Below are 20,471 nucleotides of genomic sequence, written 5' to 3'. Positions count from 1 at the left end.
CAATTGGTGGCTGAATAAAAATACTTTTTTCCCCCACTGTATACTAAATAATATATGTGTGAAATTTGTTTTGATTTAGAATGGACCATTATCATGCACCTGTCTCGAAACAGCACTTTAATTGCAAATGGAGGATGCTTTTCATGCCAGCAAGGTAGGCTATACTCCTGTTGTTAAGAGAAGCAAAGTGCTTAATATTAGGAAAGTTGAGAAATAAATATAGTAGGCCTAGTCTATAGAAAGCTGATGGGATCCTCCTCACAGACTGAAAGACCATCACTTCAGACTGAAAGAAGTTAAGCTACACTAAAGCTACCCTACGAAAATATAGTTTACTTAACTAAAGTTACTTTGAAAAAGTAGTTAGCTACATCTAAACTACTTCGTGAAAGATTATTATATGTAAATCTGAAATGTCATAGACTATAAATTGCAAGAACAGATCACTTTGGGGTAATACGTTAACAGAATGTGTAATTTAGCTTATTAAACACAAAAACAATGTTTTAAGCGAGAATTAGGCAGGTCTGATGCCTGGGAAAAAATTTAAATGATTGCCTACTTCGTCCATATTTGGTTCCGGAAGTTAGCTGCACCACTACATGGCAAAAAAGGTTAACTACTGAAAACACTACCTAGATATGAATTTAGTTCAACTACCACCAAGCTTGTAGTCCTAAAAAACGGAAATTAGTTACCTCTGGTTCGTTCAGCCATTCCTATGGGGAAAATGAATGGGGAAAGAATAAGGTTTTGGGATAAACGCAGTGGTCTGAGGTTAACACAGTCTTAGGAGATCTTATACATAATGTTCTATTGTTCTATGAGATAATATCAGTCCGTTAACATTACCTTTATGAATTATTAAGCCTTTATATGCTTTATGTGCTTTTTTATTACATTACGTTAACATTACGTTAGCTGATGACGATTATCTCATAGAACAAAACGTTGAAGATCTTCTAAGCCTGTGTTTACCACCATTTTCTGCATTTATCCGAAAACCCTACAAAAACGCCATTAATTTCCCCATAGGCTTTGTCCAACGAGCCACGGTGGAGTTAGTGCCTATAAAAAGACACCATAACTATTTATCTGTATGCAAAACATGTAGTTTACTACTCCACAACACCAGCGGTAATGCACTTAATATAGAGATCAATAGTAATGGCGTCTTTTTGTAGGCAGTGTCCTTCGCAGATGCAGGAATGGCCACTTGCAGGAACGCCCCGAATAGCGTGCTGCAGTTGCACACTATTGAAAACCCCAAATGAAGAAGAAGTAGAAAAATGTACGCCCAACTTCCGCTCGACAGGTGAAGCCGGTGACGTCATCGACTCGGAACGCGCGAGGAACTGCTTCATGAAAACAAAATAATTAGCCGTTTTGTTTTACTCTAAGAAATTATCTTGAGGAATATACGGCAGCGATATGTGTGGGTTCGGTAAGTGAACTTTAAATAACTTATATTTTAGCGGAGGAGGCAACTTCTTGTTTTCGGTTTAGCGAGGCAACCATTATGTCTAGGTTACACAGGTGTTCGTTTGCGTTTTGCGTTATTTCGGAAGTAAACTGATAATCCACTACTGATGTTTTTAATGATAAATTAGTTAAACGTTTGGTGAGGACTGAGGAGTGCAATAAGGGACACTGTTGCTTCAGTGTTTCAGATGCATATCTGGGGTTTGCTTGTAAACCCGACGTTGAATTGCATTGAATTCTACGTCAGGCAGAAATGAGCGTTTGAATCGGGAAAGTTACCTCTCACCACCTCTACAAGCAAGAATGTTGAATAAAAGTACATTTCAACGTACTTTACCGGTTGTCGGAGCGGTTGGTCCTTTTTGCGGTAGGAATGTGAGACAATCTATCCACAGGAAAGTGTAATTACATGGTAGTGAGTTTAGATTTCTATCATGCTCACAAAATAAAAAATACATGTATGAGATGCATGCACAGGCTACTTGCCGAGCTTGTGCAGATGTTTACAATCAAATGTATTTATAAAGCCCTTTTTACATCAGCAGATGTCACAAAGTGCTATACAGAAACCCAGCCTAAAACCCCAAACAGCAAGCAATGCAGATGTAGAAGCACGGTGGCAAGGAAAAACTCCCTAGAAAGGCAGAAACCTAGGAAGAAACCAAGAGGAACCAGGCTCTGAGGGGTGGCCAGTCCCCTTCTGGCTGTGCAGGGTGGAGATTATAACAGTACAAGGCCAGATTTTTCTCCAAGATGTTCAAACGTTCATAGATGACCAGCAGAGTCAAATAATAATCACAGTGGTTGTAGAGGTTGCAACAGGTCAGTACATCAGGAGTAAATGTCACTAGGCTTTTCATAGCTGGGAATTTAGAGGTTGAAATAGCAGGTCTGGGTCAAGGTAGCACGTCTGGTGAACAGGTCAGGGTTCCATAGCCGCAGGCAGGAGAGTGGAAACATGCTTCATCTGAACTGCTCTACCAGAGTTTTGAAAAGTTTATGTAATTATTCTTTCATGTGGATGTATTGTTTCACATTCCTACCAAAATGACCAACCGCACGTTCCGGTAAAGTTTGTTAAAATATAATTTTATTCAAAATTCTGGCTTGTAGAGGTCGTGAGAGGAAACTTTCCTGATTCAAATGCTAATTTCTGCCCGACTCGAATTCAATGCAATTCAACATTGAGTTTCCAGGTAAATCTGGGGTGTATTCATTAAGTCTTGCAACGGAAACCAGTGACAGTTTTTAAGAACCAAACGGAAGCAAACAGAGCAATCGGAATGAAACCGGGAGAGTCCTACCTGAATTTGTCCAATAGAAACCAAAGCATTGTCCATTTGGAGTAGACTGTTTCAGTTAAAAAAACGTTTTGCAACGATATCCAACTAATGACTAGTACCATCTTGCTTCATCATGTAGGGCCTATTAGAACCAGCCTATCAGTCGGTTTGTGTAGGTCAACATTCCGCACCTTCTTTAGTGTTATAAATGTTTCTACCAACAAATAGGCCAAAGTTGAAGAGGCTTGCTTACTTACTTTTAAATACGTAAACTCACAGAACTAGAATGAGATTAAACTGTAATTCTCTATGGTGATTACTGTGTAATCTAATTTAATTTCAATTCCAGTCCATTCAAGAAGTACACTAAAATTCCATTTCGAATTGACTGGAATTGAAATGGTATTGACCCCAACCCTGATAGCCTACTCTACAACAATGACCATACAATGACCAATGACGACCGTGTGCTGATCTGTTAGATAAGGAGAAGGGTCCGGGGCATCTGATGAAGAAGGGGTTTACTCTGATCCTGGTGGGTCACATTAACGTCATCCTGGGAGCCATCATCCACGGTAGCATCCTGCGCCACATCTCTAAACCCAACGACCAGATCACCACCGAGTTCACTGCCGTCAACATCATCTCTGTCACCTCCGGACTGCTGGTCAGTCAGATAACTATATTATGGGTTACCGTAGTAACAATTAGTAATAACATGATGTTATAGATAAAAACTGAAATGTTCTGTTTCCATTTTCAGAGCATTGCAACAGGAATCATTGCCATATTGGTGTCAAGAAATCTGTCAGTTTGGAAACTAGTAAGACCATAACCATCAATAACAAGAAAATATAATTTGTAAGATACAATGAACACCATTAAGTCTGCAACTGTCACCTCTTCACCACCTCTCGTCAAATTCTCCCCACCTCCTTCACATCACCCCTCTTTCCCTCCTCTCTCCTCCACCTATTTCCCCGCTTTCTCTCTCTCTCCCCTCTATTCCCCAACTCCAGCACATAGGTCTTCTGATTAGTTCTTTCCTGAATGCCCTACTCTCTGCGGCCTGCGGTGTCGGGCTTCTATTGGCTATTAGCCTCACCATTGCCAACGAGGGGCGGGGCCTCATGTTGGGCTGCAACTTCACTGACCTGCCAATCAACGCCCGCTCGCCAGTCAACGCAGACTGCCCCTTTGACAGCACACGGATTTATGTAAATCTCGCTCTCTCCCTCTCTCTCTGCCCCTTTGACACCACACAAATATACAGATGTCTCTCTCTCTACCTCATATATATATATATATATACACACAGTGGGGAGAACAAGTATTTGATACACTGCCGATTTTGCAGGTTTTCCTACTTACAAAGCATGTAGAGGTCTGTAATTTTTATCATAGGTACACTTCAACTGTGAGAGACGGAATCTAAAACAAAAATCCAGAAAATCACGTTGTATGATTTTTAAGTAATTAATTTGCATTTTATTGCATGACATAAGTATTTGATACATCAGAAAAGCAGAACTTAATATTTGGTACAGAAACCTTTGTTTGCAATTACAGAGATCATACGTTTCCTGTAGGTCTTGACCAGGTTTGCACACACTGCAGCAGGGATTTTGGCCCACTCCTCCATACAGACCTTCTCCAGATCCTTCAGGTTTTGGGGCTGTCGCTGGGCAATACGGACTTTCAGCTCCCTCCAAAGGGTTCAGGTCTGGAGACTGGCTAGGCCACTCCAGGACCTTGAGATGCTTCTTACGGAGCCACTCCTTAGTTGCCCTGGCTGTGTGTGTCGGGTCGTTGTCATGCTGGAAGACCCAGTCACGACCCATCTTCAATGCTCTTACTGAGGGAAGGAGGTTGTTGGCCAAGATCTCACGATACATGGCCCCATCCATCCTCCCCTCAATACGGTGCAGTCGTCCTGTCTCCTTTGCAGAAAAGCATCCCCAAAGAATGATGTTTCCACCTCCATGCTTCACGGTTGGGATGGTGTTCTTGGGGTTGTACTCATCCTTCTTCTTCCTCCAAACACGGCGAGTGGAGTTTAGACCAAAAAGCTCTATTTTTGTCTCATCAGACCACATGACCTTCTCCCATTCCTCCTCTGGATCATCCAGATGGTCATTGGCAAACTTCAGACGGGCCTGGACATGCGCTGGCTTGAGCAGGGGGACCTTGCGTGCGCTGCAGGATTTTAATTTGTGACGGCGTAGTGTGTTACTAATAGTTTTCTTTGAGACTGTGTCCCAGCTCTCTTCAGGTCATTGACCAGGTCCTGCCGTGTAGTTCTGGGCTGATCCCTCACCTTCCTCATGATCATTGATGCCCCACGAGGTGAGATCTTGCATGGAGCCCCAGACCGAGGGTGATTGACCGTCATCTTGAACTTCTTCCATTTTCTAATAATTGCGCCAACAGTTGTTGCCTTCTCACCAAGCTGCTTGCCTATTGTCCTGTAGCCCATCCCAGCCTTGTGCAGGTCTACAATTTTATCCCTGATGTCTTTACACAGCTCTCTGGTCTTGGCCATTGTGGAGAGGTTGGAGTCTGTTTGATTGAGTGTGTGGACAGGTGTCTTTTATACAGGTAACGAGTTCAAACAGGTGCAGTTAATACAGGTAATGAGTGGAGAACAGGAGGGCTTCTTAAAGAAAAACTAACAGGTCTGTGAGAGACGGAATTCTTACTGGTTGGTAGGTGATCAAATACTTATGTCATGCAATAAAGTGCAAATGAATTACTTAAAAATCATACAATGTGATTTTCTGGATTTTTGTTTTAGATTCCGTCTCTCACAGTTGAAGTGTACCTATGATAAAAATTACAGACCTCTACATGCTTTGTAAGTAGGAAAACCTGCAATATCGGCAGTGTATCAAATACTTGTTCTCCCCACTGTATATATATACACACATATACACATATACACATATATACATACAGTACCAGTCAAAAGTTTCAAGGGTTTTTCTTTATTTTCTACTATTTTTTACATTGTAGAAAAATAGTGAAGACATCAAAACTATGAAATAACACATATGGAATCATGTAGTAACCAAAATAGTGTTAAACAAATCAACATTTATTTGAGATTCTTCAAAGTAGCCACCCTTTGCCTTGATGTCAGCTTTGCACACTCTTGGCATTTTCTCACCTGGAATGCTTTTCCAACAGTCTTGAAGGAGTTCCTACATATGCTGAGCACTTGTTGGCTGCTTTTCCTTCACTTTGCAGTCCAACTAATCCTAAACCATCTCAATTGGGTTGAGTTCAGGTGATTGTGGAGGCCAGGTCATCTGATGTAGCACTCCATCACTCTCCTTTTTGGTCAAATAGCCCTTACACAGCCTGGAGGTGTGTTGGGTCATTGTCCTGTTGAAAAATAAATGATAGTCCCACTAAGCGCAAACCAGATGGGATGGCGTATCGCTGCAGAATGGTGTGGTAGCCATGCTGGTTAAGTGTGCCTTGAATTCTAAATAAATCACAGACAGTGTCACCAGCAAAGCACCCCCACACAATCACACCTCCTCCTCCATGCTTCACGGTGGGTACCACACATGCGGAGATCATCCGTTCACCTACTCTGCGGCGTCTCACAAAGACACGGCGGTTGGAACCAAAAATCTCAAATTTCGACTCCAGACCAAAGGACAGATTTCCACCGGTCTAATGTCCATTGCTGGTGTTTCTTGGCCCAAGCAAGTCTCTTCTTCTTATTGGTGTCCTTTAGTAGTGGTTTCTTTGCAGCAATTCGACCGTGAAGGCCTGATTCACGCAGTCTCATCTGAACAGTTGATGTTGATGTGTCTGTGACTTGAACTTTGTGAAGCATTTATTTGGGCTGCAATTTCTGAGGCTGGTAACTGTAATGAACTTATTGTCTGCAGCAAAGGTAACTTTGGGTCTTCCTTTCCTGTGGCGGTCCTCATGAGAGCCAGTTTCATCATAGCGCCTGATGGTTTTTGCGACTGCACTTGAATAAACTTTAAACGTTTTTGACATTTTCCTTATTGACTGACCATCATGTCTTAAAGTAATGATGGACTGTCGTTTCTCTTTGCTTATTTGAGCTGTTCTTGCCATACTATGGACTTGGTCTTTTACCAAATAGGGCTATGTTCTGTATACCCCCCCCCCTACCTTGTCACAACACAACTGATTGGCTCAAACGCACAACTGTTAATTGAAATGCATTCCAGGTGACTACCTCATGAAGCTGGTTGAGAGAATGCCAAGAGTGTGCAAAGCTGTCATCAAGGATGGCTACTTTGGAGAATCTCAAATATATTTGGATTTGTTTAACATATTTTTGGTTACTACATGATTCCATATGTGTCATTTCATAGTTTTGATGTCTTCACTATTATTTTACAATGTAGAAAATAGTACAAAAAAAGAAAAACCCTGGAATGAGTAGGTGTGTCCAAACTTTTGACTGGTACTGTATATATATGCACCTACCTTTCTCTCTCCTTCTCTCCAGGACACTACACTGTCTCTGTGGTTCCCATGTGTACTTCTGGCTGGACTGGAAACAGCACTGTCTATCTGGTGCTTCGTAGTGGGACTGGTACTGAGGGGCCTGGGACCCTGCTCACACACATACCTCAAAGAACAGGTAACGCACACACACATACACATACACATACACATACACATACACACACACACACATACACATACACACTGTTCTCCATCTCTCCTGTCTCTGTGCCAGCTGGAGGAGGAGGCTCTGACCAATAGGGCAACGGCAGATCCAGAGTACTCACCCCAGGGCCGGAGCCTGATTGGACAACACTCTGCCTATGCATAGAAGACTGCCACAGACCGGGAGGTGAGGGTTCAGTCCACTGGTGCTTGATCCTTCCACGAGCCTCTAGCCCCTTCTCCTTTCCCATTGCTCTAGGTCAGGCTCAGTCCGGGTCTCAACTTACTGTTGAGAGTTAGAATAGTAGAGTACACAAGGTGCAATTTCGAAATTTGGTTGTGCATCAGCAGTTATGTCAGTCACTGACAGTCACTCAATTCGCCCATGTCAGCTAACATCTTTTAGTCTAGCAAGCTATCTAAACTTGTACTAATCATGGTCAAATTACAGACTGGGGGGGCCGCCATTGATTTTGTTAGTCACTCTCACTCAGATATCTCATTTAAAACTGCAACATTTTCTCTACGGGGGGGGGGGCAAAATGTCACTTTTTGACTGCATGTGTGGGTATGGATGTGGGTATGCAGACCCGCGAGCCACTGTGGCCCCTCATGATGAGTTCAGATTATTTGTGGCTCCCACCACCATCAACGTTTCCCATCCCTGCTCTAGGTGGCGCCATGGTGCCTAGTGGTGCTTGTTTTAGTGAATACCAAAAACACAAGTAGTTCATGGGATATGATTGTGTAATGACCATTTTACCATTTTAATTCGAGGTTATTTCTGTCCGGTAAACTAAAGTGCTACCGTTTACATGTAATCTGCTTCCTTCAGATCTGCTAAAGCTATTTTTTTAACTGAGCTAAAGTAACATCTCTCCTCATGCTCTCTTGTCAACAGTGTTTGATGACGAAGGTGTGACTGAACCTCTTCCTCTTCAGAGAACCTCCCTGGTGCCTTTACCTCCATTCATACCAAAGACTCTCCTCTCCCTCAACGTGAGCGGCTAGCTAGACTGTGAGATGACATTGTGTCTGTGTCTGCCTCAGAATGTCCGTCCTCCCCTCGATCCTCCGACATTTCACAAATGCAAAATGACAAACGCCTGTAGTGTAGAGATTATTTATGGATCAATATCTTCGTTATAGTATTTCGCTACGATCATATTTAAATGATTGCATTTAATCACATTTATCATGCTTCATGCTTTTTTCATTTTCTGTACATGTTATTTCCTCCTTTTAACAGCAGCACACTGTTATGTACTTTGTGAAATTTAACAACTAACTCTCAGCCAAGCCAAAGATTTTTGTTTTATGACTCTACTCTTGTATTTAATTGCCAATCTCAGCCAAAGATATGTGTTTTATTGTCCTGTGTGTTTTTGTAACCTGATTATGGCTACCAGGCCTCGATGCACTCCATAGTGTTTACTACTCTGTTATTCCCTGGCTTGAATGTATAATGTGGGGATATAGGAATAGCCTGCCGGAGAGGGGCTCTGAGGGTTCATCTCAAATTGCACCTTCTCCTATTCCTAGAAACAAATCTCCCACATTGCAGTTTTCTCCCCATTTCCCCCCCCCCCTGCAGGTGCATATAAAACAAGGGGAACAGGGAGAGCTGAACCACTTTGGAGTACTGAGACGCACCCTGAGAGTTTAACTGAAACCCAATGCAGCAGAGTAGCCTCTGGGGGCCGGGGTGCATGAGTGGTCAGGTGGACACCATTATGTAGGCCATACAGGCGTAGCTGGGGTAGGCTCACATTCCCCCACACCAGGCAGAAGTGATCAGCTCAGCGCTGAAACGGTTAATCTTGTGCTGGGTTAAATCGAGTGGGTCGTAATCTTTGCACACAACGCTAATCCCCCGAGCCGAGGGGGGAATCAATATTGATATAAGGAGGTGACTGACCCTGTCACAACAAAGGTTGTTTTCTATGCATGGCCAGCAGAATGTTGTCCCTCCAGGGCTGCCGTATGTTGATGTTGTACTGTAGTATTACTACTGTAGTGGGTTTCCACTAGCTTCGATAGCCACAAAGTCAGATTCCACAATCACAAAGTCTTAATTTAAGGCAAAGGTTAGCAGTGTGGTTACATTTAGGGCTAAGGTTAGGTTTGAAATCTAATTTTAAGAAGTTCATTGTAGAAATGGGCTGGGTGTATGACTTCGTGGCTGTGGTAACTAGTGAAGATCACTTTGGAGGGATAAACGAGTGTAGGCTACTCATCGGGATGAGCTGGATTTCACTTAATTTAAACCCTGGTGGATTGTCTGAACTGTGCTCACTGGAATATGGTCCAATAACGTTTATGTGTAAGGGTTGGGGTCTTTCAAATTTTTTTATCAGGAAGTGAGTTGAATTCATGAATTATAATTTCTATGAGGTCTCCTGAATTGAACACAACCATGATCTCAATCTACATTTCATGCATGTTGTTTTTTGCCTGCAGTATTTTTACTTGAAGTTGCATCTGATTGTGTTTAGTTGTTTTTATATTTTAAGGACTGCACCGATCAATGTGTTTAAAAGTTTTTTTTATATTAAATAATTTGCTTCAAATAAATGTTAACTATTTGGCTTATCATTGCTATCCTCTGTGTGCTCTTCACATGACTGTTTACATCACAAAGTGTTAAAGTGGGATGGGGACTTTCAGGTCTATTCTGTAGGCAGCCTATTGTGCAACCATGAATGAATGCACTGTATATATAACATAGGACATGATGTGAATTATATTGGAATTTCTCTGATATATCATGAAAATCAATTGAACTGATCGATGATCATTTTGCATAATGCAATCAGTTGGCTCTTATTATACTGGCGCTCTAGCTCAAAGCGCGCGTCCGGAGAATAGATAATTGATGGATTTGCATGCAGTAGCAGCGAGCGAGAGCTAGCGACGTGCTTGTGTATTGCCACTGGAAGAAACAACGGCAAAGAGCAGTGCAGATCAATGATTATTCCAATTGAAGGTGAAGTTTTGCTTTGGTTTTTTTTTGGAGGGGGGTGGGCTTAAATGTTCATTATGCAGAAGAAGTTCATTCGAAGCGTTTGTTCCCGTTATAGCTTGAAATATGTGTCACTCAGTTTGAGGTTGCGGCACAAATTGCAATGTAACCATATTCACGTTTACGAGTTAGCAATCGTATACAATTGTACAATTACTAAAACAAGCCAATACATTATTTTGTTTTCTTTGCTTCCTATAAAAAAATGCTACGCAAATGGTAGCGTTAGCACAGAGACAAGTTCGTGTGCGAGCCGTAGGTCAGAGATAGTCAGACATTCTAAAATGACGGGCTTGGGGCTATTTTAGCTAGATAATAGGCTAGATAGAAAAACAATGTTCCACTGTATTATTGCGTTGCATTTTGTTGGTATTAACCGGCGTGTCTACATTACTACACACTCACAGAGGTTGCTGTATCGCCTATACACCGTTCAAATGGCATTTCTTTGAGACACCAGCAGTGACCGGGTAATCAACCCAGTGGTGCGAAACATTGCGAGAACACGTTAGTTGCACGGCGGGTCGGCTTGCAGGGGGTAAATTCAAGACGAGGATGCATGGTTTTCTAGGCATAATATATTGAATTGACTGGAAGGGCGTGTGCGCAGCTGTGTAGTAGCAACGCCCAATAAGGTCCTGCAAAAATGACTATAAATTGCTCTGCATAGTAACCACTGCATATATACTGTATTGGACGACACACACCTATAGGCCTGTATACCTATAGGTGTTTGTCATAGACCTATAGGACAGTATCATGTTGACAGTAGCCAATCCTGACAGAAATGCATTTCATAATATATCTGCCTGTATGTAAGCTTAGGTTTACCAGTGAAGTTGATCTGTCACCCAACTGTTTTCACCCTCATTAGTGCTCTGTCTGTTTGAACATAAATAAATACATAAAACAATAACAGTGACTGTAATAATAGTGTAATAAAGACAATCTATGGGGACTTGTGTAAATGAGGGGTGGGGTTGCTGTTTTTCAACTCCCTGTCTCGTGTCACCTATTTACACATGTATAGGACTGTCTTGCCACTTGTCTTACCATTCTTTTGTGTTTTAACTTGTAGGTCTTGCTTGACTTGTGCTACTGGGCCATTGGACGTTCTTTGTGAAGAAACACTGAATACTTTCAATAGGCAGTCTCTTCTTTCATTGGAGAGAGAAGACCATAGCTGTGCTGGGGGAGACGGTGGAAAATCTAGGCTGATGATCACAGCCCTCCAGCGGGTACAGACCCAGACAGAGGAGGCTGGCTGTGTGGATCCCGTAGCCAGACTAGGTGCACTCATCTGGGGGATAGAAACAGCAGGACTCCCCTGTGAGTGCCACAGGTTTCCAGGGTGTGATTGTGGAGAAGAAGAAGAAGAATAGCCCTGCTGTTATCTCATCCCTCCTTTCCTCTCTTCATCCCTCTCTTCCCCTCCCCTGCTCATCGAGGATGAGAGTGAGGTGGGACTACAAGTCACCTGCAATGGCAGACTCGCACAGAGAGAGGGTCATGCCTAGGTCACTCTTCCTCTTGCTTCTCTTCCTCTTGTCCCTCTGCTCCCCCTGTCTGTCTATCCATGCGGCAACAGCAGAGAGCCACAGTACGTTTACCTGTGAGCCAGTAGGACTGCGGATGTGCCAGGACCTGCCTTACAACGCCACCTTCATGCCCAACCTCCTCAACCACTATGACCAGCAGACTGCCGCGCTCGCCATGGAGGTACTGACTATAGCTGTGTGTGTGTGTGTGTGTGTGTGTGTGTGTGTGTGTGTGTGTGTATGTGCATTGCTGTTGCCCCAAAGGGATCATGGTTTATGAATAGAGACTGATATGAGGTTGTAATTGGAGCGTTTGGGCTGACATAGAAACCAACCAACTTAGGTTACTGGCTGTTCTATCCTTCTTCAGAATGAATGGGCAAGGATAGGTTTTTACAATCAGTAGGGTACTAACTTTAGCCTACTAGTACTTATTTCTCAGCAGATTTCAAGGCTGACGTGGTTTTCTGTAGTAGTTTTGTTCTGTAGGGGTAAAACCTTGTAAATACATATCTTTCTCTGTCCGTATGCCTGTGGCTTGGAGGCGTTGTGTCAGAGACAGTATTTTCTGATCCGATGATGAAAGGTCTGACGTGTGTGTGTCTCATCTGCTAGTCATCCATTAATGGCTATCATGGCATACTGTTATATCTCCAACCTTTCAAAATGCCCTCACCTGTTTTGTTACCGATCACCTTACTACACATGTAGCTTCCAAAAACCATGTCGCTTTCTGTCCTGTCTAAATCTAGTTGTAGCATGATGATGATGACATAACTTATGTTTTGCTGCAGTGTACCAGTTATGTAAATAGATTATGAATAAAGTGTAAAAGTCCAATCTGGTCCAGAAATTCCCAGCACAGCTGTTCCTCATCTTCAGATTATCTTGCCCCTGTCAGAATCAACCGAAAACATCACACAACCAACCAGGCTGTGATTTATTTCTGTGTATTCAATAATTGAGCATTTTTGTTGTTGTTGAATTGTATCAACATATATTAATGTGAAGATTTTAAACAAACATCTGTTGTTGAACTTGATTTGATCCAGTAGAGAAGTAGCCTAACTTAAACCCTACAGCCCCGGAAGGCAGCTTTACAAAATGCAGTTGTTGCAACAAGAGGAGCTGCAATGTGAGACCGTTGTAGTTCTCTCTCCCAGTCACTCTGGCAGCATCAGTGGAGGGCTCTGGGTGTGGGAACCCGCAGAGGAAATTGAATAATATCCCTCACGGGACACTGGCTGTACCCGCTCTGATTCATCGTGTCTTTGTGTGTGTGTGTGTGTGTGTGTGTGTGTGTGTGCACGCAAACGCGGCTTACATGTGTCTCACCAGAACGCTGTGTAAGCCCTGCCTTTAGTTAACCACATCCAATTACAGCAACAGAAAGCATGTTATATCGAGTAGAGCTGAAAGCATGTTATATCGAGTAGAGCTGAAAGCATGTTATATCGAGTAGAGCTGAAAGCATGTTATATCGAGTAGAGCTGAAAGCATGTTATATCGAGTAGAGCTGAAAGCATGTTATATCGAGTAGAGCTGAAAGCATGTTATATCGAGTAGAGCTGAAAGCATGTTATATCGAGTAGAGCTGAAAGCATGTTATATCGAGTAGAGCTGAAAGCATGTTATATCGAGTAGAGCTGTAGCCCTGGCTGATACAATGCTGTGTGAATGGCTGGTTGAGCTGTAGCAGGGCCTTGGGTTTATGTTTGTCTGAGGCCTGTAGCCCTGGTTGGTACTGTGCTGTGTTTCCTGTGTGATTGACAGCAGGTCTATTGGTGCCAGCTGACATTATTCTCACCAGTGCTAACTAGCCACTAATCTTCCCCAACGCTCCACAATCGAGGGTTTGATTCTCAGCGTGGAACGATTCTCTCTCACCCGACACTGCAGTCAATTAAGCCTGGGGGGAGGAGAGGGGGGAGAAAGGGATGTGGGGAGAGGGTTGAGAGGAAAAGAGAGAGAAAGAATGTGTGAACGGCCAAATGAGCTCGATTCACAAAAGAGCACCCAATGTTAGCACATTGGGTGCTAACCCCCCTCCACCCCACACACACACAGTGGTGGCAGAGCAGTGTGTGGCAGCTAGGAGGGTGGCCAGCTGTCTTACAGTCCCCAGGGGAAATTGGGCATGATGACATAACTCGGGAGTTGGCCTGGTCTGACAGGAGAATAATAAGGATATTTAATTAATAATAACTGATTGGATTTATGTAGTGGCATCCCCTCTACCCTCGAATAATAACCCTGTACAAGAGAGAGACCAGATAGACCTGAGCTGAGGGAATACTACACGAGAGCGAGAGAGTAAAGGAGGTAGGATGGAAGGAGAGAGTATGAGGTGTGTGTGTGTGTTTCAATTTGATACAGAGGGAGGGTGAGGGAAAGTGGGTGAGTGGGATAGAAAGAGAAAGTGTTTCAGACTGGAAGAGAGGGACAGTCAGGGTGTGTGGGAGGTCTGTCTCCACCATGGTGGTTCTCTTCTCTGTCTCTCTCTCCCAGCATGGGGTCCTGGCTGCCTCTCAGCCTGAGACTCTACTCTGCTGCTCTAATCAACTACACTACACCCTGGGAACACCACAGGGCCACCAGGTCCTTAAAACACACACACACTGCTACCCTGAGTTGGGTGATTATGCCATTCAAAGTCTGTCAGAGAAATGAAGGGAAGCCTTTAGTATTTAGTCTTAAAAGCCTTAATTATCTTGCCATTTCTATAGTTCTATAGAGCTTAGTTAAAATATAGAGAAACAAATTAGAACGTCAATGCATTTCCACACACAGCCTTCACCAGAGACACAGTTGGCTGGGATAACACCAGTTAGCCTACAGCTCGGTGAGAGGAATCAAACCCATCCATCCATCTATACTGTGTAGGCTAGTAGTAGCTATATCCTATATGGTGATGACTTATCCTCAGTGGGCAGAGAGCCAAGTGCTGCTTGGTGCAGTAGAGAAGAGCCGAGCAGCCCCCTGATAAGAAAGCATACATACAGTGCCTTCAGAAAGTATTCACACCCCTTGACCTTTTTCAACATTTTGTTGTGTCACAGCCTGAATTTAAAGTTGATATCCCATAATGTCAAAGTGGAATTATGTTTTTCTACGGAAGCCCAAACATATATAATATTTGACTAAAACATAATCATTTCAAACTTTGCTTACATTTGGTATACAATCACTGAGGAGTGGCTTCCATCTGGCCACTCTACCATGAAGGCCTGATTGGTGGAGTGCTGCAGAGATGGTTGTCCTTCTGGAAGCACCCACTAAGTGCATTCGGAAAGTATTCAGACCCCTTGACTTTTTCCACATTTTGTTACGTTACAGCTTTATTCTAAAATTGATTAAATTATATTTTTTCTCAGCAATCTACACACAATACCCCATAATGACAAAGCGAAAACAGGTTTTTCGACATTTTTGCAAATGTATTAAAAATTAAAAAAACACAACTTATTTACATAAGTATTCAGACACTTTGCTATGAGACTCGAAATTGAGCTCTGGTGCATCCTGTTTCCATTGATCATCCTTGAGATGTTTCTACAACTTGATTGGAGTCCACCTGTGGTAAATTCAATTGATTGGACATGATTTGGAAAGGCACACACCTGTCTATATAATGTCGCACAGTTGACAGTGCATGTCAGAGCAAAAACCAAGCCATGAGGTCAAAATAATTGTCTGTAGAGCTCCCAGACAGGATTGTGTCGAGGCACAGATCTGGGGAAGGGTAGCAAAACATTTCTGCAGCGTTGAAGGTCCCCAAGAACACAGTGGCCTCCATCATTCTTGAATGGAAGAAGTTTGGAACCACCAAGACTCTTCCTAGAGCTGGCCGCCTGGCCAAACTGAGCAATCGGGGGAGAAGGGCCTTGGTCAGGGAGGTGACCAAGAACCCGATGGGCACTCTGACAGAGCTCCAGAGTTCCTCTGTGGAGATGGGAGAACCTTCCAGAAGGACAACCATCTCTGCAGCACTCCACCAATCAGGCCTTTATGGTAGAGTGGCCAGATGGAAGCCACTCCTCAGTAAAAGGCACATGACAGCCTGCTTGGAGTTTGCCAAAAGGCACCTAAAGGACTCTCAGACCATGAGAAACAAGATTCTCTGGTCTGATGAAACCAAGATTGAACTCTTTGGCCTGAATGCCAAGCGTCACATCTGGAGGAAACCTGGCACCATCCCTACGGTGAAGCATGGTGGTGGCAGCATCATGCTTTGGGGATGTTTTTCAGCGGCAGGGAGACTAGTAAGGATCGAGGGAAAGATGAACGGAGCAAAGTACAGAGAGATCCTTGATGAAAACCTGCTCCAGAGCGCTCAGGACCTCAGACTGGGGTGAAGGTTCCCCTTCCAACAGGACAACGACCCTAAGCACACAGCCAAGACAACACAGGAGTGGCTTTGGGACAAGTTTCTGAATGTGGCCCAGCCAGAGCCCGGACTTGAATCCGATCGAACATCTCTGGAGAGACCTGAAAATAGCTGTACAGCGATGTTCCCCATCCAACCTGACAGAGCTTGAGAAGATCTGCAGAGAAGAATGGGAGAAACTCCCCAAATACAGGTATGCCAAGTTTGTAGCGTCATACCCAAGAAGTCTCAAGGCTGTAATCGCTGCCAAAGGTGCTTCTACAAATTACTGAGTAATGGGTCTGAATACTTATGTAAATGTGATATTTCCGTTTTTTGTTTATAATACATTTGCTAAAATGTCTAAAAACCTGTTTTTTGCTTTGTCATGATTGGGTATTGTGTATAGATTGATGAGGGAAAAAAACTATTTAATCCATTTCAGAATAAGGCTGTAACGTAACAAAATATGGAAAAAGTCAAGGGGTCTGAATACTTTCCGAATGCACGGTATGTCGTGGTAATTCTTTGGAACAGTTTTCCAAAATAAAATCATTTGGAGCTGATTTGATGGTGTTTTTACAGTCTTTTATGTCCAAATAAAAAATCACGCTGCGGGACGCCAGTTGGGGAACCCTGGTGTAGATGGTGCATTTTGGTGTAGGATTAAGGGAGTGTTGTTGGTTTTAAATCCTCAATGATTTAGGGTAGGCTGGTCCTAAATGTGTGCTTAGTGGCAGCTTCTGTCTATGTTGTATTGACTGTATTATAAAGCCATTGTGACATAGGAGAGTAGTTGATATGAGTCTGATGTAACTGAATGGTGTGTGATGCAGCCCAGAGGGCAGTGTTGTGCGACAGGAGCTCTGTGGGTGGTAGTGATAGTGGGTGTGACTGTATGGAGGGAGGTACTCATTGTATGCTGTGATGGCTGTGGTGCATACACATTCAAATAGACAACACATGGGAACATGTTTTGATTGCCTCTTCACAGGGATATGTGCATAAGTGCTCCTAGTATGTGTGGGAGCGCGCGCGCATGTACATACCCTCTGACCTCCAGCAGGATGAGGACCATCAGAAGCTTCGACGTCAGATTGGTCCGTTTCTCCTCATCACCGGTTACTATGGTACCCAGAACGGAAATGCAAAAAGATTAATGCCAGGAAGAGAGGAGGGGAGGGGAGAAGAGATCTGATGAGAGAGAGAGCTAGGTAGGGAGGGATGGATGGATGGAGGGAGGTGAAGAGGAAAGAAAAGAGGAGGGTGGAGTGGAAGGATGGATGGATAGGAAGGGTAGAAAGTGGATGTATATAGGGATGCCAGGAAGAGTTGACAGAAGTAGAGGAGAGAGGGAGGAGGGGAAGTGGTCATATGCTGGAATGCCAGGAACAGCTCTTGTCTGATCTGGATTGAATGATGGAGGAATGAATAAATAAAATGAATGAACAAATGACTTGGATAGAGAAGAGAGTGTGGGAGAGGGCTGTCTTTTAGTCCCTCTCTTTTCAGAGGAGAGGAGTGCAGATGAAAGTGTTTGTCTTTCTGCTCTAATCATGACCAGCGCCCTCTCTCTCTCTGGAACGCCTGAGAGGAGGGAGAGAGGCAGCCCAGCGTGGACAATAAGGTTACGGAACAAGAGAGAATGATTGGAAAATGGAAATGGTTGATGCAATAACAGTGTGTGTGGGGGTCACATTGTGCAAGGTGTGGCTGATAAAGAAAGGATATTATGAATGACAGAGTGATGCAACTTTAGGGTATGGGTGATAAAGAGAAATACAAGGATGTTATGTGATGGAGAGAGAGAAAGGAGGTAGAGCATGGGTGATGGAGAGAGGGCTGACAGTGTTGAATAGAGTAAGAGAATGGATGAGTCAGCATTATTTGTAAAATTTTAATTGGTCTTAAAGATGCTGTCCGTAAGTGCTCTGTCCCCGGTGGTAACAAGACAGACTACAAACACAGCTGAGCTAAACGCTACAAAAACAAGGTGTTTTGTACTTATGCCAATGATTTCCCTTCCCTGATTGGCTTCACCTCTTCTTTGGTTTTACAGGCAGGTACACTCCTCTTCAATCCTCCAGTAGTGTCAGTTGAAACTTTCTGAATTTAAACTAATCTGTATGGACAGTGCCTTTAAAGGGATAGTCCGGGATTTTGGCAATGAGGCCCTTTATCTATTCACCCAGAGTCAGATTAACTCGTGGATACCATTTTTATGTATCTGCATGCAGTTTGAAGGAAAATGCTAACTAGCGTTAGTGCAATGACTAAGTTCCTGTAGACTTCCAGTCATTGAGCTAATGTTATTTAGCTTTGGCTTGCAAAACTACCTTTAACTTCCTTCATACTGGACACATATACATAAAAATTGTATCCACAAGTTAATCTGACTCTGGGCAAGTAGATAAAGGGCATCATTGCCAAAATCCTTAACTATCCCTTTAATATAGCAGTAACGTGGCTCATACACTGAGTGTTCATAGACTGACCAGATGAAAGCTGTGATCCCTTATTGATGTCACTTGTTAAATTCACTGATGATGATACATATTTGCACAAATAATAGCGAAATCACAAAGAGGCTGTTAGCTAAATGCAAACGAGCGAAAACGAACATAAACTAATTGCAAAGACAGGCAAGCTAGTAGCTACCGAATGTCATTTTCGTTGAGTGGACATTTACAAGCGAAAGTGAACGAGAGAAATTGTGCAAATGAACAAAGGTGGGATGCATGCTTTTCTGAAGGAAGAGTAGTAATGTTAGCATGTGTTCACGGAGAACGGAGGAAAAAACGCTATTAGGAAGCGCAGGGGGAAAATGGCAGCTGTACAGAACTCCGACAACAGCGCTCTTTGACTTCTAAAACATGGCAAACATTTAGTAGCGAATTGCATACAAGTGAAACTTCATCACCTCATGTGCGCCACACAACAGAGACTCGCGGATAGAATGCTATGGACTCAGCATCTCCCGCTTTCTCTTGTTGTGCTCTTTACAATAAACACGTGACTGGCTCAACTGTTCTGGGGAAGTACGGTAAGCTTCATAATGTAAAGTAAATCATGTGACAGGTGAAACGAAGAACGCAATCAGCTCCTAACGTATTGCACAAGTTGACTGCAGGTATTAACTTAAAAAGTAGCTACACAAATTCAAATGTACTGAAAAGCTTCAAATAAATAGTTTTGAAGGTATTGAGAAACCATCCCGTGGCTTTTTCCATGCACGCATGACTAAGTCGCTTTGGATAAAACCGTCTTCTAAATGGTATATACATTTATTATTATTATTAACTCCACTAAGCTCTACATTTACATTTGAGTCATTTAGCAGACGCTCTTATCCAGAGCGACTTACATCAAATCAAATTGTATTTGTCACATGCGCCGAAAACAACAGGTGTAAACTTTAACGTGAAATGCTTACTTACAAGCCCTTTCCCAACAATGCAGAGTTAAAAAGTAATACAAAATGAGCAAATAATCAAAAAGGAAATAGTAACACAATAAAATAACAATAACGAGGCTTTATACAAAGAGTGCCGGTACTGAGTCAATGTGTAGGGTTACGAGGTAGTTGAGGTAATATGTACATGTAGGTAGGGGTAAAAGTGACTAGGCAATCAGGATAAATAATAAACAGAGTAGCAGCAGCATATGTGAAGAGTGTGAGTGTGTCTTTGTGTGAGTGTGTGTGTGTGTGTTTTGTGTGTGTAAGCGAATGTAGTGTGTGTGTAAGCGTATGTAGTGTGTGTGTGTGTGTGTTTTGTGTGTGTAAGCGAATGTAGTGTGTGTGTGTGTGTGTGTGTGTAAGCGTATGTAGTGTGTGTGTGTGTGTGTGTGTGTGTGTGTGTAAGCGTATGTAGTGTGTCCATGTGTAAGCCCCAGCTCCTTGTGATTGCAGTCTGCATGTTAGTATGAGAGGGGTGAACTGTCACCACCACCAGAGTGTCATTAGGCCACAGTAAGACCAGTCACCTGACCACTGGGCCATATTACAGAGACCAGTCACCTGAGCTGACCACTGGGCCATATTACAGAGACCAGTCACCTGACTTGACCACTGGGACATATTAGAGAGACCAGTCACCTGAGCTGACTACTGGGCCATA

At 43.1% G+C, this 20,471-nt stretch overlaps 2 protein-coding genes across 2 annotated transcripts in view; both read left to right on the top strand.

Annotated features, from left to right (window-relative positions):
* Positions 1-1,311: 1,311 nt before the first annotated feature.
* LOC121538756 (keratinocyte-associated protein 3) lies at positions 1,312-9,984 on the top strand. The gene is made up of 7 exons (XM_041846918.2): positions 1,312-1,444; positions 3,248-3,432; positions 3,529-3,588; positions 3,785-3,982; positions 7,264-7,398; positions 7,498-7,614; positions 8,329-9,984. Exons 1-6 carry the CDS (start codon positions 1,432-1,434, stop codon positions 7,591-7,593), a joined length of 687 nt encoding a protein of 228 aa, XP_041702852.1. The 5' UTR covers positions 1,312-1,431; the 3' UTR covers positions 7,594-7,614; positions 8,329-9,984.
* Positions 9,985-10,335: 351 nt separating this feature from the next.
* The window catches only part of LOC121539133 (frizzled-3-like), a 34,381-nt gene continuing 24,245 nt past the window's right edge, over positions 10,336-20,471 (top strand). The window contains exons 1-2 of the mRNA XM_041847408.1: positions 10,336-10,413; positions 11,528-12,168. Coding sequence (XP_041703342.1) covers positions 11,899-12,168 — 270 coding nt within the window. The 5' untranslated portion in view covers positions 10,336-10,413; positions 11,528-11,898. The remainder of the gene's footprint in view (positions 10,414-11,527; positions 12,169-20,471) is intronic.

Source organism: Coregonus clupeaformis, chromosome 25 (genome assembly GCF_020615455.1).
Source record: "Coregonus clupeaformis isolate EN_2021a chromosome 25, ASM2061545v1, whole genome shotgun sequence".
Lineage (NCBI taxonomy): Eukaryota > Metazoa > Chordata > Actinopteri > Salmoniformes > Salmonidae > Coregonus > Coregonus clupeaformis.
The sequence above is the reverse complement of the archived record's forward strand: the minus strand, read 5'-3'. Positions and strand labels throughout refer to the sequence as shown.

Bases quoted from the DNA above. Each gene is read 5' to 3' on its own strand.
- LOC121538756 (XM_041846918.2), top strand. The intron at 3,433-3,528 runs GTCAGTCAGATA...TTCCATTTTCAG, and splicing joins CTGTCACCTCCGGACTGCTG to AGCATTGCAACAGGAATCAT. The intron at 3,983-7,263 runs GTAAATCTCGCT...CCTTCTCTCCAG, and splicing joins TTGACAGCACACGGATTTAT to GACACTACACTGTCTCTGTG.